Source organism: Monopterus albus, unplaced genomic scaffold (genome assembly GCF_001952655.1).
Source record: "Monopterus albus unplaced genomic scaffold, M_albus_1.0 scaffold29.1, whole genome shotgun sequence".
Lineage (NCBI taxonomy): Eukaryota > Metazoa > Chordata > Actinopteri > Synbranchiformes > Synbranchidae > Monopterus > Monopterus albus.
The window spans coordinates 3,559,875-3,577,777 of NW_018127909.1; the positions used below are offsets into that span (position 1 = coordinate 3,559,875).

The 17,903-nt window shown below is 42.1% G+C and overlaps 1 protein-coding gene across 1 annotated transcript in view; it reads right to left on the minus strand.

Moving 5' to 3' along the window:
• xylt1 (xylosyltransferase I) overlaps positions 1-17,903 on the minus strand; it is a 76,863-nt gene that overhangs the window by 28,470 nt on the left and 30,490 nt on the right. The window contains 1 exon segment of the mRNA XM_020596264.1: positions 6,138-6,726. Coding sequence (XP_020451920.1) covers positions 6,138-6,726 — 589 coding nt within the window.

The window sequence follows — 17,903 nt, forward strand, 5'->3', positions numbered from 1 at the left end:
TCTAGTACAGCTACTTCGGAACAAAAAATATTACCACAAAACCATGAGTCACTCATCCATTTTCTTATGTGATTGAATTGGAGCTATGACAACTATACACACTGAAACTACTATCCTCCTTCAGACAGAAATACGCAAGTCCTCCGGGGGCTTTCAGGATGGGGAATGTGTTGACAATGTGCCATCTTTCTTCTCAAGCAAAGCTCCCAGAAGATGCTTTGGATTTCACACAAATGGCAACAATAGGCCTGGAGATGAACACTACCCTGGTCGTGGCCTGCAAGCCATGATCAAATTAAACTATTCCAGTCATCTCTGCACAGCCATTGATAACCTCACATTGTGTGGTTTTGTAGCACCCTAACCACTCAAAATCAAAGACTTTCACTTCAAACTCAGAAAAACTGTTCTGTACCTTCAAGTCCCCTGAACATTATTACAGACACTGTTTGTTTTGAAATCTTCAGTTATTATAGCAAATGGGCACGCACTGCTTATGAGACATGTTTGTTACCAGAATGTGTTTTAAGGAGATTAATGACTATAATTTGGAACTTCAATTCCCAAGAGCCTGTCTGTGCTGATGAAGTAGAGGAAGCTGAGGGAATGCAGGCTGTTTATTCCCCCGAGGTGACATTTCCTCAAAAAAAAAAAAAAAGTCTCTCTTAGATCCACTCCTCGTCTGTCCTAGTCTGGCCCTGAGACCCTGTAATTACTCACAATTTAAGGACAAGTGTCCCACATGTCTTGTCTTTATCAGTTAACAAGAAGGGGATAAGAAGGCTTGGTCTCTCCCATTCAACTAATGACATTTATTCAAATGTAAGGGCAGCTGTCCAACATGGCTTTCTTTAAAGGTTGACCACAAGGGTGAAGGTAATGACACACTCCCTTGGCTCCAATTGGCCATGGCTCCTGTCAGTCACTCACTCATATGTATTTCTTGCTGCTCTTTCTCTTCCTCTGCATCTTTGTGTGTGTGACCATTCGGGGGGAAATGCTGTGTATCAGATTGAACAGTAATTGGTGGACAGTTAAGAAGGTTCACTGGTTTGCTTCGCACACCGATAATTGGTCTGTCGCTTCACAAAGTACTTTAAGAGTGTGTGCTATACTAGGTAGCTGAACTAATGAGCACTGCTGCTGTGTGTGGTTGTGTGTGTGTGTGTGTGTGTGTGTGTGATTTCACTTGTATTTTACTGTCAGTTTTGTCAGGCATGTGTGTTTATCTGCAGAAGAACTTCATGGGTAGTATTTTTATTTACACCTGGAGAAACCACAGGTCTCTTCTGAAAAGAAAAACAGAAGCCCTCCTTTTGATCTCATCACTCTTCGTCATCCTTCCATGGCCATCAATCTTTTAAACTGTCTCTCCCTCATCTACTGTCACCCCACTCTCTTCCTCCATCATCTTGTGTAACTTCGGGCTCTTACCTACTCTCCATTTTAGCTGCTCATATGAGAGCTGAGGACGAGAGCTGAAGTATATCCCAAAGGTCTTGTTCCAAATGCCTTTGAAAATGTCTCAAGGATTGTGTCTGGTCCTTAAAACCATCTACAAAGCTTGCAGACATATACAGTAAGTAATATCAGTGGGTTTGACTTATACACTAACAGTTATTTTTGTTTTCTTATATATTTGCCTGTAATAACTGATTTTTTTCCACTTGGGAGAAAAGCAAACACAACACTAATATACAGTTTTATCACCTTTTAAGATGATATGGCAAATGTATTAGCAAACAGTTGCCTCCATCAGACACAGCAACATTTATGTGGAGCTAGCAAAACAGCAATCAGTTAACAACATGTCAAACAAACCAGCAGAAGTGAAACTGGAACTTCCAGGTTGTGTTGCGAAAGAAAGATAATCCCACTAAGATTTCTAATATAGCTAATAACTAAAAATCGAGCCTTTGAACACAGCCATTTTCAATGGCATGTTGTGAGTTTCCTATTATTGACATGAACGTAATATTTCTGTTTTTACCAGGCTTTAATGAACACCATTTCACAAAAGCCCAAGCCTGTCATGGTTGAAACCAGCTGGTGCTGGTCGCCTGGTGGGAGAATTGAACTGAAGCCCGAGTCAAGAGATGGCGGTAACCATTACAAGTGTTGAGAGAGAGCAAACTAATAATAATAATGTTGTATTGGTTGGTGGCCTATCTTAGAACAAAAAAAATCCAGAGGAACAGGCTTAGTTTTCATAAAATGACAGATGAAACAATGCTAAATGAGAGATTGCATAGAGTCTCTGAAGCTAGTGAAACAGAGGCTAACCAGATGTGGCGATATGACTTCTGCTCTCTGTAAGAGCCAAACAGTCATGTTCAGCTCATACAGCACACTGCTGCTTACTAGCTAACATAATCAGAGAGCAAAATGCTAGTCAACACAACCAGCTATACTATAACTATACTATATATTATGTATACTATAATATAAGCAATCATTTAGTGCTCTGCAGGTAGAATATCAGAGGTGCTTAAAAAGCACCCTGCTGCACTGAAAACTATGCTAGAATTGCAGGGAGAGTAAACTAAAACAGTGAACCTTTGGGCCTGAAAATCAAAACACTGAGCTAAAAGAAGCTGTAAAACATCATAGAGCTGAGGAGAACTGGGCTGGGTGATAACTCTCTTAGGATTCATCTCTTCGAGCGACCCCTTACATAAATATATACATATGCCTTTCAGTACAAGGCCATTAGACTAGATGGGTACAAGGTCACTGACTGCTGGAGTATCACAGTCTAGTCATATCACTGTTAGCCAAGTTTACATGGGAAACAAAGAGACGGAACATGTTCCTCCTGTGTTCACTGATGCTAATATCTGAGCGAACAGAACTGCTAATCTAGCCAAGGAATCAAGGACAGAATATTGATCAGACCTACTGTAACTGGACAATTTCATGCTAATAAGTTTAGGACTTGAACTGGGATGGGGAACATTGGAGAGGAGAGAGAGAGAGAGATAACATATTAGCAGGCAGCAGGCAGGCAGATGGAGAGTAAGAAAGGGAAGTGATTTAATTTAGCTGTCGTGTTGTTACAGCTCAGCCACCAGGGGAAAGCCTTTTTCAATATCTTTGTCTCCTTTGATCAAACTGTCAGTTTGAGTGGGGTGGTGAGTTACTGTGTGAGATGACAGGAGCTTAGGCACAGACAAACGATATTCCTACTCTTGGGAATTCCTACTCTTGGGAAGTTGCTAAGCCACTGTTCCTCCTCGACTTCTAATAACATAAGCAAGGATAGGGAAGGTATCTGACTGGAGAAGGCAGGATACATAACAGCTTTCCACTCCTCTCCTGCTGCCGTATTACATTTAGTCCTCTCCCATGTGTGTAACTGCATGCGTACTGTATATGTGCTGTTCACTTAAAACACGGTTGCTGATGCATGCTAACCAGTGAAACAGATTTTGTTTACACAATCCCCAACCAGATGGCAAATGTCCATAAATTCTTTGGAAAAAAGTGCCTATGTGTCTTATTGAGAAAAGCAAGAAGAATGTGTTCTGTGGCCAGCTTGGCAAAATAAAATAAATGAAAATTATAAACTAAATTAGCGAGTAAATATGCAGTATCCCTATTTTCTCCAACTGCCTGCTTCACCATTTACACATCAGCAAAAACACACATCTCTTGCCTTTGACAGGAATTGCCATTACAAGACCAGGAAACATTTTACCATGTACTAAAGCCCTGCTAGTCAGGGTAGACTGTCTATGCTGAGCTTTGTGGATGTTATTTTTCTTTTTGTCTGTGAAAAAAAGCTTGTACAGAAGAGAGCTGGAGGAAATAATGTGAAAATCTAAATGTCAAATATTACCAAGACAACCTGTCAGCATTATTTCAAGGAAGTTTTACTTTATGTTTTGCACTTTTAGTAAGCCAGGCAGAAAATAAAGTCTCAGTGAACTTATTGATCTCCTGATTTTGGACTTGTATGGAAAGTTCTTTTAAAGCAATTTCAGATGGACACTTATTTAAGGAGCACTGCAAGAGAAACTTTTAAGGGTTATTCCACTTCCCTATATACAGTATTTTCATTGTGGTTTTGCATAAGATTTATTTAGCCTTATGCATCTTACAGTACCATGAATGTATAAATAGAGCATTTGGCAAGAAAGGCCTCCAAACACAAATATAACCTATAACCCACTGCTATTGTTCCTCTTTGTCCACTGAGCTACAGTAAATCAGAAGGCATTACATACTCTGTATACTAAAATCCAAGTGTGAGGTGGTAACGACCCTAAATGCTTATTTTCTTTCCTAGATTGTTAGTATAAGCATGTCTACATAAACCCAAACTTTTCTGCGAAAGTTTGAATAGTTTTAGTTATTTCACATAAAAGATTTGTGTATTCGTGTTGTTTTTCTCACTGGTTTAAAGAGGAACAACACCCTAAATAATTTTTTCTACACATAAACTCATAAAGCTTTGTTGACATATGATGTCTATAAATATGATTTTCCCATCAAAATTCATATTGTGTTTAAAATGTTTTTTTCTGGTCAAATTTAGCTCATTTCTATAAGTTTAGATGTGAAGGTTCAGCTCTGCCAAATCCTCTGGCCCCTCCCTCACTGTGTCAACATACACAAGACTAAATGGTCTATTCTATAGCATGCTGTAGTAGTGAGTGCTAAAACTCAGAACTTAGCATTTCTGTGCTTCTGGTTCCCTCACCCTGAAATCAATGGGTTTTATAAAATGGGTTTTTGGTTAGACATCTGAAATAAGGTCTGTAGTTCACATTTTGTTCTTTGAAATAAAATACCTCAGTAAATACCCCACTCCTGATTTTCAATGCTTTTTCATGTTATAAAAAAGGTGTTTGGTAACAAGGGACTCATCTACTCACTAGCCCTCTTTACAGACTTGTTATTTTTTAAACTCGTGAGCTTGCAAACTATTCTAATTAACTGACACAGCCATGATCACTAACTAGATCAGGTCATGCTAATGCCTGGTTCAGACTACATGATTGTTTGTTTGATACAATAGTCACTATGTCAGATTACATGATTATACAGTAGAGTCATAAGTTCGCGGATGAGGGATATGACAGGGACCGGGAGAACAGTGTGCGTGATACTGGCTGCTTGTGTTCGGAAAAGCATAAAAAGGGTGTGGTGGGGGCCAACCGTGGCCCAGTCTGTGGGTTGTATGAAGAGCGCATCAGCCCGTGTTGTCTATACAAGATAAAATGATCTATTGTTGTGTCCAACACTGTTTGTCGGTTCCGATGCCCTACATCCGTTGTGTCGGGCTGTTATCGGGCTTAAATCATGTGGTCTGAACTATGCATAAAAGCACTATAAATCAGTTTACAAGTTGGAAGCCGTGGTGGGGACACTGAAGTCTAACAATAGCTTTTTACGTCTAGCGATTGTATTTGGGTTTCAAACATCATAAAAGTGGTGTTCAATAGTGAAGATTATCTTGCTGAACAAGAAATCGTGTCATAAACCATCGTTTGTCACAGAACTTATTTTCCTCAGTAATCCAAAAGCCTATGGAAAAATCCCAATGGCTCTTTGTCGAATGAACCAGGGCGATGTTAACTTCCGGGTTGGCCTACAGAAATACTTCATCCCTTCAGCGCTCTATTTTCTCTTGGGAATAGGTGATGCCACACATTTCCACCTATCAGAGCTTAGCAACATTGGAAACAAAATGTGATGACAGCTGTGGGGTTGTTTGCTTAAATTGCCAACACTGTCAATCAAATACAACCCAAATCAACACAGACCTGATGAAGCAGAGTTATTTTTCAGGTTTTTGAGTATTACACTCACAGTTAATGGTAACTTAGAATGACAAAATTTAAATTCCATTGTTGCTTATTCAGTCATGAAAATCTTATGTTAAAGAGAAATACTTCTGATTTGAAAAAGAAAAAAAGCTTTCAGGGTTGATATCTAAGGCATTAGACATTACAAAAATGGCTCCAAACACAACCGCTTACAACTTAATAATCTTAAATCAGATGTTCCCACTCTTCGAAGCCTGACAGATATTGACCCTAGGAAACTGCTGAATTCAAATTGTCTAAAGGTATAACAGTGTGAATGAACGAAAATAAAATAATCAATCGATTTAATTACAGTCCTGGACTCACCCTCAAGGGGGCAGTAGCGAGTAACCTTCTCTGGCATTAACTGCCCTTCTTTATGTCGGCAGTACACCTCAGCGATCTGTTGTCGACACTCCTTGCTCTTGGCTCTGGAGAGAGCTGAAATGGCTTCCTTCCCACTGATCTCACACTTGGGTGGCTGGTCGTAGGTAACCTCCAGTGGTGCTGCAGTCGCCTGCCTCCTGTGAGGGTGCTGATGTCTGTGCTGTGACTGGGCCTGCTGGGCCTGTGATTGATGGTAGTGCTGCCGCCGCACTCCCACAGCACCCTGACCACCTGGGTAGGAAGCGTTGTTGCCGACTGCCAGTGGCTGGTGGCCTACAGGCAATACTTCATTTGAGCTGCGGCCTAGACTGGGAGAGTTGTCCCGCCAGGCCTGCTGCTGGGCATGGCCCTTCTCCTGTGGATGCTCTCGCTGCTGCTTACTGCTGGTGGCCCCAACAGACTGCCGGTTTGGCTGTGAGCGTGCACCAAAGTTACTATTGTCTATGTTCTCAAAGTCTTTGGGAACCGAGTTCTCATTGTTGCTGTCCACTCTACTTTTCTCCTTCGGCCGGTGGGAGTAATATCCATCCTGTAGCAAAGAGCGGGGATAGGAGGAGAAAGACAAGGGAAGTGATGGGTATATGGAGGGGAGTGAGGAAAATGTAGGAGGGGGGACACAAACAAGAAAAACAAGATCAGACTTGAGTGAGCGTGGTGCATATCAAACGTGGGATTAATAATCAATGTGGCATGTATGAGTGGGCAGCGCTGCATTGAACCGTGAGGCATGAAATGAAGTAGCAATGTACTGAGTGTGAGGACTACAAGGTGCAACCTAAGTGGAGGTGATGCAGGGCTGGAGGCTCTGTCGCTCCGTGCCATCATTAGATTAGCCCCGGTTTCAATTAAATTCTCCTTCAAATGGGCCCAGCACTCTGTAAACAGATTACCAAGAAGGGATAAAAGGCCTGAATATGACTGTGAGTATGTGTGGGTGTTTGCGTGTCAAGTGCTTATGTATGTGCATGCATGTGTAGCTACAGTTCACTGGAGCCCGATGAGAATGTGAAGAAATTCTAGTGGTGTGGCGTGTGACTGGAAAGGCTGCACTTGTGTCTGCATGTATAAGATAGTGGGAGTGTAAACATCTGAATGTACAATATCCCTATCTATCCAGTAGAAGAGGCTGAAAGTGAAGGAGGGGCACACAGGAGAGCAGAGAGAGCAAGAAGGGTAATGTGTGAAAGTTGGGAATGCAAGGTGAAGGAGCGCTGACACAAGGTATGAGTTCCCAAAAAGCACTGGCTTGTTCCAGCGAAATGTGCCACGATGCATCAAATGGAAAACTGAAAAAGCTGCCTCACTGCCACCCCAAAGTTGCACACCTTGCTAAACACACAAGAGAATGGAAAGAGCGAGAGGGGACCGAAATGACAAACAGCAGCAGAGGCGAGATAAAGCAACAGGAATCCCTGATGTGTTTTTCAATTTACAAGACACAGAAGAGAGTAGAGAATGGGGAGGCTAAGTGCAGTATGAGGTATGTGAGACAGAATGAAAGCTCGAGAGGTGAGAGACACAAAGCAAGCAGTGAAGATGCTATTGTGAGTCCAGCACTCAGCATGGAAATGTCTCTCCACCCCTAAAAGCCAAGGCTGTTACTGGCCTATCAAGCTTCCCTTTCTGTGAAGCCCTTGTTCTAGCACAATTACAAAGGTGGCTGAATGACACACTTTCAACCTGGGAGAGACAAGAGAGGGATGATATTATAGAAGAGAAACAAGAGACAAAAACTAAATGAGAAACAAAGGGAGAACAATATTCCCCCTGTGAGCACCTTTTAAGCCGCTTCCTTGGCAGAGGTCTGACACACAACACTGGATACCTTTAAGCTTTTTTCCTCTCCTCTCGCTTCTCTCTGTGTAACTCTGACTTCTCTTGATTCCTTCTTCTTCCCCCTCTCCTTCTCTGCATCCTTTTGTTCACACCTCTCGGTTCCACCCATCTGCTCTGCTCCTTTCACCTTTCATCCCTTATGCTCTGCATCTCGCTCCCCTTCTCTCATCATCATCCACTCCCCATTTCATGTGTCTCACACCTCCTTTTCTCCCTCCTCTCTCTCCCCTTCTTTATTTTTGACTTAATCTCTGCTCCTGCCTGTCATAACCTCTCCCCTTCCCCTCGCCCCCTGGTCTTTCTCTACTTTCTTCACCCTGCTAGTTTAAACAGACTGTGTTTGAATGACAGAACCTGCTAATCCTGCATGTAACAGCTGCTTAGACCAGTGATCACCTAAAAAGAAATCCCTGCTTGCTGAGCTTCAAAGGGAGTCTAATCCATGCAGTGCACGTCACTGGATGTTTGCAGAGGTGAAATGAGTCTGTGTGCACTCAGTGTTTTGTGTGTACATTCAGGCTTCTTTAAGTACACTTTAGAGAAAGGGAGAGAGCGTAAGTAAAGTTGAGGCAGCATGTGTTTACCCTGGAGAAACGGATACTCCTGCTCCGAGTCCCACTGTGACAGACATGAGATGAGGGACATTATTAAATTGGAAAAATGCCCAAGTGAGCAAACATAAACTGCTCAACTCATCTTGATGGAATAAATCTGCTCTACTTAAAGCAGACAGATAACCACAAGCTACCTGAAACACACATTTAGTTATTTAGTAATTTGTTACATATTGCTTGTCAAATGTGTCAAATGTCAAATGTCAATTTCACACAGGAGAATTTGTTATAGCATTTCTATAGTGGAGGTATCAGACCTCACGTGAAATAAGGAAAGCCTCAGCTCAAGTCAGAAGAGGTTATTTAATTTTTCTTAAACTTAATATAAGGCTTATAGAGTGCAGTAGTAGTGAGTCTTAACACACAGAACTGAGTCAGCACTTTTGCACCTCCGCTTCCCTTGTCCCAGAGTCTGTGGGTTTATTGAATGGCTTTTTGGTTAAGATGCCTGATATAAGGTCTGTGGTAACACAAGGCCAATACATTTTCACATTTTTTATTTTGCAACATAAAATATGTGAGCAAATAAGACACTAGCGATTCTTTAAGATTTTGCATGTCTTAAAAAAGGTGGTTGCTAACAAGTAGCTAAATGAGACTACAGAGGTTGTCCGGGATATCACACATCATCACAATGAAACAGAGACACGTGTACTCCCTGCTCCACCTTTACAGTCCCGCTGTATTTAAACCATGAAAGTCATGCACTTGCAAGTTATTCTGACACAGTCATGATCATGATAGTTAGATCAGGAAAGGACTTTGTGGAAGTCATGGGACTGTTTGTAGTTTATTTATAGCTTAAGCCAACAGGAGAGCGGTATCCATCCTCTCATCACACTCTTGGACAGAAAGTAAATAAACATGTTTTAGAAATTGGGGAACAATTCCTTAAAGCTTTGAGCAAAAGCAAAGACCCTGGACCTAATGAGTGAGATGATTAAATCTAGTAATTAAACTGATAATGAGACAAGATTCTCTGGGATTTGTCTGGTTTAGCTCAGCAGATGACCGACTGATTGATCACGTCACGTTTGTTTTTCAGTAATTAATCAGAGCAGTACATTGCAATGTCGGGGAAAAAGAAAACGTCGTACAACCCAACCATGTGTGGGTGTGCCTTTTGTCTCACCAACATTCCAAACCTAAAAGATATTCAATTTATAACCATGTAAGACAGACAAAGGCATCACATTCTCATATTTCAGAAGCTGAAACCAGCAACTGTTTAGCGATTTTGCTTGATATCATAGACATTTATTTGACCACTAAAATCCTTCTAGATTAATTTTACACTGAATGAATCAACTAACTAATCATATTAGCATGTATTTAACATGCATTTAAAAGCACTTTTTGAACACCTCCTGGTGGCTATAATTTTATTTTCTTGGGGGGAAAAGTAAAAAGTATCACAAAGAGCCTCCTTTGTTGCAAATGAATTGACATTGTTCAGACTAAGACGAGGTTAACCCCTATGCGGTCCTGAAGTGGAAATGAGTTATATCCTCCCATAAGCTAAGGATGCCAGGAGCTGTGTTGCTATTTAATCTCAGAGACTGGGCTCTAAGCAGGAAGTGGTGGGGAACAGAATTGATAGTAGTGGCAGCCATTGGAGAGAGGGGCTGCAGTAGACTGCAGATGGGGCTGGGAGCTGGGGGTAGCTATCGATTGTTGCAGGGGATATGCTTTCTACTGCCTGGGGGTGTTGTGGAAGCGAGCCAGGTTTGTGTGGCATGCGTTGTGCTGGTTGTGCACACATCCAGCAGCACACACACAGTGAGCTCCCTGGGCTTGCTGAGGAGCGAGGAAAAAGCGGAGGGTAAACGTTAATAACATCCATCACTGGTAGGTACATTTAGAGAGAGGCCTGTGGGGCTGGGAGTTTCAGCACCCCCTCTGGGAATGGTTTAGTCCTTTTCTCAATACAGAGCTGGCCCTTTCCATTTTCCCTCATTTCCTCTCCCACAGGGGGGAAATATTTCACCTGTCCTTTTTCTCTCCATTCTGCCCAATCTCCCACGCAGCAGAAGGGGGGAGAGGGGCACATAATCTCTCTCTCAGCACCTGTCCCGCTTCACCCCCCTCCTCCTCCCCAGGCCCACGTATCATCCCTTGCTCCAGGAAGGAATGCAGCTCATCTGCTCTGCCTCCTCCCTTCCTCCATAATGCCATCCTTTACTTTTGCAGTCCCTTGGTAGCTGTGACAAAAAGCAAGGTGCCAGCACCTACTGTGTCACTTTTATCCCACCTTCCAGCCTGCTACCTTTAAGACACATCATTCCTATGGGGCCAAGCTGAGTTAAACTACTGCCTGTGCCAGTGGTGCATACTCTGTCACCACAGGCCGGTGTACAGATGGCATACAGACAACCATACTACAATGGCCATAAACATTTAGCCAGGTTTGTTAAGAAATACAGTGCTACCTAAGTGCGAGTACAGTAAGTGGCTGTTGAGTCACCTCGGCAGCATGTGGATCACATTCTGCTATGACCTACTTGCCATGTGGCTAACCAGCTCAGATTAATTACCTGGACTGAATCCCCAGTGAAACTCTGAGCAAAATGTGGTGCTTGGCACAACACAGGAGGCTGATACACTGACAGACTTTAGTTCACAGCTGCTCTAGGACCTTGGGACACCTCGAGGACAAATGAGCCCGAGTAGAGTGGGGATGACCTAAATGATTAGTGACTTCTTAGAAGTCTTACTTATTATAGATTATCAGCTACAGAAGGTGGGGGCAGCAGCTGTTCTCTTCTGCATTCTTAGTCATATTTTATGAATCAAACATGCAAGCTTTACCAAGTACAGCAAAGTAGTATCAAAGCAGTATCAGTTCAGTTCCATAACAAGCAGCCTACAGTAAAGAGCTCAAAGCCCTTAAACTCTCCAAAAAAGAGCGGTTGTGTTGGAAACAGGGTAAAGATGAGTCATGAAAAGACATTTTTGATGCTTCAGTTAAGTGGATTTTATAAAAGATATGTGGCTTGGATTCACTGTCTAGGGGTTTCATTGTATTCTGTCTTTTAGTTGTGAATATTTTCTGAGTTGTTGTTGCTATTCTCTCATTTTTATCTCCCTTTGGTCATTCCCTCCAATCCCCTTTTTTGGAGACCAAATCTGGAGGAATGCTGGTCACATATAACACATGTATGTGTGTGAGCACACTAATGCACCAATTAGCGAGAGCTCTGAATGATCAGTCTGGATTTGGTATGCACAGAAGCCTCTTGTTGTGTGTCCTAAGCCCCGAAGCCCCGAAGCGAAAGTGGTGAAAAGGAAGTATGTGTGCCTCTGTGAGTGTGTAAGAGAGCAAATGGGTTACAAATACCTAGAAGAGACAAACAGAGAGTAGAGTTGAGATTTCAGTGATCAGTTTAGGAAATGAAATTTAGAAAAAGGGTGCATTATCTGCAAAGAAAGTAGAAATATAATTGCTTCCTCTCTGGGAATCTTTTTAAAAAGATAAATGATTGCAATCAGGTACCTGTGGTTGAAAAAAGATTTAATGATCTGATCTGCTAAAAAAAGACCAAAGTCTTCCAGGGACCATGATCCTGGGGTTGAGACTCATGTGTATTCACCAGACCAGAGGGCAGAGGTGAATTCACAAGTCGTTTTTACACTGAGATCCCATGCTACTGCCGTTCCAAAGGCTCGCCAATAACTCACCCTTGTGCTGTCCATACAGATCAAGCAAAGGGAGGTATAATCACCAGCCAACCTGTGAATTCAGATGGCACCCCGCACCAGAGGCGAGACGCAACGATGCCCTGCATTAAATGTTACATAAATTTTGCGCTGGTAGTCAACAAAGCGAAACAATGGCAGGAGAGATACGTGTGGATGTAGCTTTGTTGGCTCTTCAAGCACTTTTTTCACTTCACGCAAAATTGATTAGTGTCTAGCTGTGGCGGGCCATTTTCGGTTCGCCTCTGATCCACCTTGCGAGGTAGTCCTAGATGCGAAAGCATTCATGACATTCGCACACATAGCAAGAACCACGCTAATCAATTTTGCGTGAAGTGAAAAAAAAATGCTTGAAGAGCCAACAAAGCTCCATCTGCACTTATCTCTCCCAGAACAAAAAAGGCCCACCATTCCAGCTTTGCGCCTTACCCACAGAAAACAAGATGGAATAAAGGCATGCCAATCCCGCCTTGAAAAGGCAGTGTGTAAGGGGTTACAGACTGCTGCTAAATTTCCAGTGGTTTACTAAATGATGGATAGACTTTGGCTGTAATTGCATGGCTGAACTGACTATATGTATTTGGTAACAATTATTAAATACATTACAGCAGCACAGGGTTATATGAGGGAGTTTTCCTCATTCTCAGCATATGCTGTGCAGATTGTAAAGCCTCATATACACAATGCTCAGCCCACTCAAAGCACTGATGGCCTGTAGATATATGAAGCCCACACCTATGCAGACTCATCCAAAATGTCTCAGCGTATCACAGATAGGATATTACACAGTTGTACCAATCCCACACAGGTGATTTTTTTTAAATTATTAATTAGACTACCAGACTTCATTTGCAGACTGTGTAGGTGTGTACAGACTGTACTTAAGTCTCCTGTATATTTTCCATATTCCCCACTCCCCATACAGTATTGCAGGCCATTATAAAAACCATGTGTCTGTCTCTTACTTGAACATGTCATCCTCAAGCTAATGTTAAACCTATAGGTTAGCAAAACCCAGGACTGTCAGTTTTGCCAAAAGCTTGTTTGCCTTAGAGCCAGTGATTTATGACTGGAATTTTGCCATCTTATTTTGTCAGTGGTACTGTATGCCTAGGGCATGTTACAGAGTTTTAAGGAAATTAAAGCAATAGTTCAAGAGGTCTTCTTCCCCCGCTTTCAGTCATTTATACTAAGTTAAGCTAAGCTAGTCACCTGCGGGCTCAAGTTTCACATTCAGCAAAACAGGCTAAAGAGTGGTACCAATCTTCTCATCTAACCATCTGCAAGAAAGCAAACAGCAGTATTTCCCAAAATGGTAAACTATAGAAGTGTGTGTGCGTGTGTGTGTGTGTATATGTATAAGTCTTTGGCATGTGGTCTTCTGTCTACATATGCTCACTTCTAATTTTAACTTTCTTCCTCCTGCATCACAAAACAGTCTGTTGTTGTTTCTAAGCACTGATGCATGGACGTCTATACATTAGTATTCTACACCCACACTTGATCATTAAAATCAATACTGTTTGAGTATCTGAAATCCAGGAATTCAAGCAAATTCATCTATTACACTTAATAAAAATGACTATGGGTAAGACCATCAGATAAACGCTTGAAGTGTAAATTAGTCACTTAATGGGCATAATTAAATTTAGAATCTGCTCACTGTTGTGGAAATGAACTGAAGTGAAGACTACAGTGTAAAAATAGGAAAATACTGTAAAATGTGTTGATTTCAAGATTATTCTGTTCTGGAAATGTTCCTCTAAAGGAGAAACAGAGTTGAGAGATGACCTCAAATAACCTCAAAGATTTATTCAGAGTGTGTACCAACAACTAGAAACACACACATGGAAAACTATGCACGTTAGAACTAAAATCCCCAAAGTATGTGGCAAAAGTGAAGCCGGCCTGGATGAGTCTCATGAGGTCAGGTTTGCTCTTTCCCCTTAAAAATCTTTACCTGGCATCCCAACAGCTCATATAGATGGATTACTCAACACACACACCTGAGAGAGAGAGAGAGAGAGAGAGAGAGAGAGTGTGTGTGTGTGTGTGTGTGAGAGAGAATTGCACAGGTCACATTTATCCTGGGGGTCTTGTGTGTGTTTGTGTGTGTGCTCATGTAAGGGTGTATATGTGCAAAGTAATATATGATTTCTCTCCTGTGGAGGCAGCAGAAGCCAGACAGGGTCTGAGTATTTATGTATAATAAAGAAAGCTGTGGAAAAAAGTCTGCTCTAAAAGTGCAATTTGCATATCTATTAATGCCATTTTTTCTGTTCCATATGTCTGACGCGGAGTGGAAAAAATTCACAAGGCTATTAATGCTATTACATATGAACACATTCATAAGATAAATTCTATTTTCATGAATGTTATTTTCTAAGCCCACATACTGACATGTCTGCTTAACATGGCCAATGTGTAATTCCATTTGTTTATTTTTAAGTACTCTATTTTTATTCCTATTTATCTCATTTCAATGAGCATTCTTTTGTCTGTCTGCACTGTTTACTGCCTGTTTATACTGCTTATTTTGTTATATTACACAGCCTTATGCTGGTTTACTGTTTACTTACCCCTTGCATGGGGATATGTACATACACATTGAGAGCGGATGTACCAGAGTCAAATTCCTTGTGTGTCCTATGTGATCCTACAGCTGATCCATAGGGGTGCAAAAGAGGCGTGTATTTGTATACGTGCCTATGTGCCACTGATGAATGATAGATTTACAGTAGGTAAACTATTTCCTTAATGGACCAATGCATTAGATAATCTTTATCAACATGACAAGGCTAAAATGGGTTAACTACATTTGGTTGTACTTTAAATATGAGTTTGCATGTCACCTGAATCTTCTGCAACGCTGTTTCTTACCAAGGTCAGGCAGTTCAGACTGCAGAATAAGAGTTGCAATCAAAAAACCTCAGATTTTTTTCTGAGGTTTGCAACTCAATATAGTGCCTATAGCCCAGTGCTGAAATACTTCTCTCTAACTTTATTGCTACTGCAGTCAGTCCTTTTGTAGAGTACAGTGAAATGATATATGCCCACTCAATCACTGAACATCTTATTGTGTTCTCCGAACCACTTTCTGTCCTCCACTGCTTCCCCGCTGGGTGAACCCTGGGAATTTCAAGATGACAACAGAAATCTAAATCACATGGATTGTATACAGTATATTACTGTAGGGTTATATCTCTCAAGGGTGAAAGCCCTTTAACAAGCCATGAGAAGATACTGGCAGTTTTCCCGCTGTCCCTTTAGCCCCACCTCTCTCTTATACCGGCCTCTTATTTTCCTCTGTGAATAAACCCCAGAGCTTTACATCTCCAGCTCTGAATAGAGCCTATCAGGCAATTTCTGAGCCATACCTCACAAGAGCATGAAAAAGCCCCCCCCCCATACACCTCCCTGTTCGGCCATGAAATGACACCCCTATTTAATCAATTGTGAATCATGAAATTTGGCACAAGAGACCCCTTTTCTTTGCATTTGACAGTGATTGAACTGCACAGCCATGCAATTCCATTCACCATGCAATGAGAAGGAAAGAGAGCGGGGGAGGGGCTGCATCTCTGTGCAGCGCATTGTTGTGTGTGTGTGTGTGTGTGTGTGCGATGAAGGCCAGTTCCCTGTGATGTCATGGGCCTCTCGTAAATGCAGCTGTGGGTCCTTTCTGTGCATTGAGGCCATATGGTCAGACAGCACAGTGGGATCCTACTGCTGATCCATAGGGGTGCAAAAGAGGCGTGTATTTGTATACGCGACTATGTGCCACCGACGAAGAGCTTTCTATAAACGTTTTTACTGAGGCCCCAAAAAAACCAGGGGTTAAGAATAACAGAGAGACAAAAGAAAACAGGCGGCAATGCTAGACAGATTACGAGTAGATGAGGGTGGAGAGGACATTAAGAGAAAAAGTAGAAAAGAAGACTAAAGGAGAACAACAGTGAGTGAGAATGGGAGGGAAGAAACCCCTGATGAGAAAGGCCCCTCACCCCCTTTCATTCTTCAGCATTAACGGGCTGCTGGGAACGACATGGATGAAGGTCTGTAGTGACTGTGTCAAAAAACATAGCTTAGATTCCAGGTGTCTGTGTGACATAGCGGTGACACGACACGACCTCAGTGTGACCCCGACACGTCCCAGCAAACCAGAAAATATCAAACTCCAGGTTGTCGCTCAGTCCGTTCATTCACATCTGGTATTGCTGTTATATAGGATGAGTAAAAAAATAGGATGCATGTCTCTGCATGTGCGTGTGTTTTATTCCTGTTGCCATGTTTGATTGGAGCATGCTAATGAGCTTGTGGTTTCACTTCCACAATGCAACCACAACTTCTGCTGGCAGGACAAGCCACCAGAAGCACAGAACTGTGCAACATAACTACGATAGAGAATTGATAAAAAGATTCCATGATGACCAACTCGACTGAAAACAAAACCATTTTACATAGCAAGTAGTTCTTCTATTGCCTAAGCAGATTAATCTCACTTACTTAGGCAATGACTAAACAAATAAGGACTAGCAACATGCCTCTATGGACGGCAGTGTCCCATATGATTAATCTTAAAGACTTAAGGACTGTTTTAGAGTAAAAAAGCTTGACAACTCTTGGGCGGAGTGCCACAAAATTCAGCACAGACACTCATGATGTGTTCTGGACAAATCGTAGAAACTTTGAGGAGCCATTAACTTTTCATCTAGTGCCATCATCAGATCAGTGTCCGAGAAACTGGCTTATGACCAAATACCAAGTAATGTATCTATATATGGCCCCACAGAGCAGAGACACACTAAGTCGACTTGAAAGAATTAGCAGTGATGTATATGTTGACTGTTGCATCACCTCCTGTCACATCTGCCTGGGCCAGCCGTGTTGAAAAAGTGACACTTTAACACACCGCACAGACTACAGCCGATCGTATGTTCTGTGCCTGGGCAACAGAAATAATTTTCCCTACCAGCACGTAGCGGTATCTGTATTTGCCATTCAGAAAGAAAGAAGAAGACCTAGACAGTGGAAATACAAGCTGTAAACAAAGCAGCTGTCGTTCAACGCAGCTGCTGTTTATAGCTGCTTGTAATCGAGAATATGTCTGATAAGAAGCTACAAATGTCAGTGCTGTTCTGTGCCCTTGGTCTTTTGGTTGTGGAAGAACAAAAGAGTTCACGGGGGTGAAAAACACAGAAAAAACACAATAAATGTGTTAAATCATGCATACTACAGCAACAGGCTGATGGCCAGAGCAGCACCTTGCAGTGATGGCACCACCATCAGTGTGTGTGCATGTGTGAGTTGATGCTGCAAATGAAGTTCTTACAGGAGAAAAAGTGATCATTATTATTATCATTATCATATCATTAAAGGGCATGAGAGGAGCTGGTTTGATTGGACATAACTAAAGCCAACCCTGAGTCCACCTGCTCACGATGTATTCCTCCCTCTAGTAATGTAATCTTCCTCCATCCATCCATCCATTTTCTTCCGCTTATCCGGGGCCGGGTCGCGGGGGCAGCAGTCTAAGCAAAGATGCCCAGACCTCCCTCTC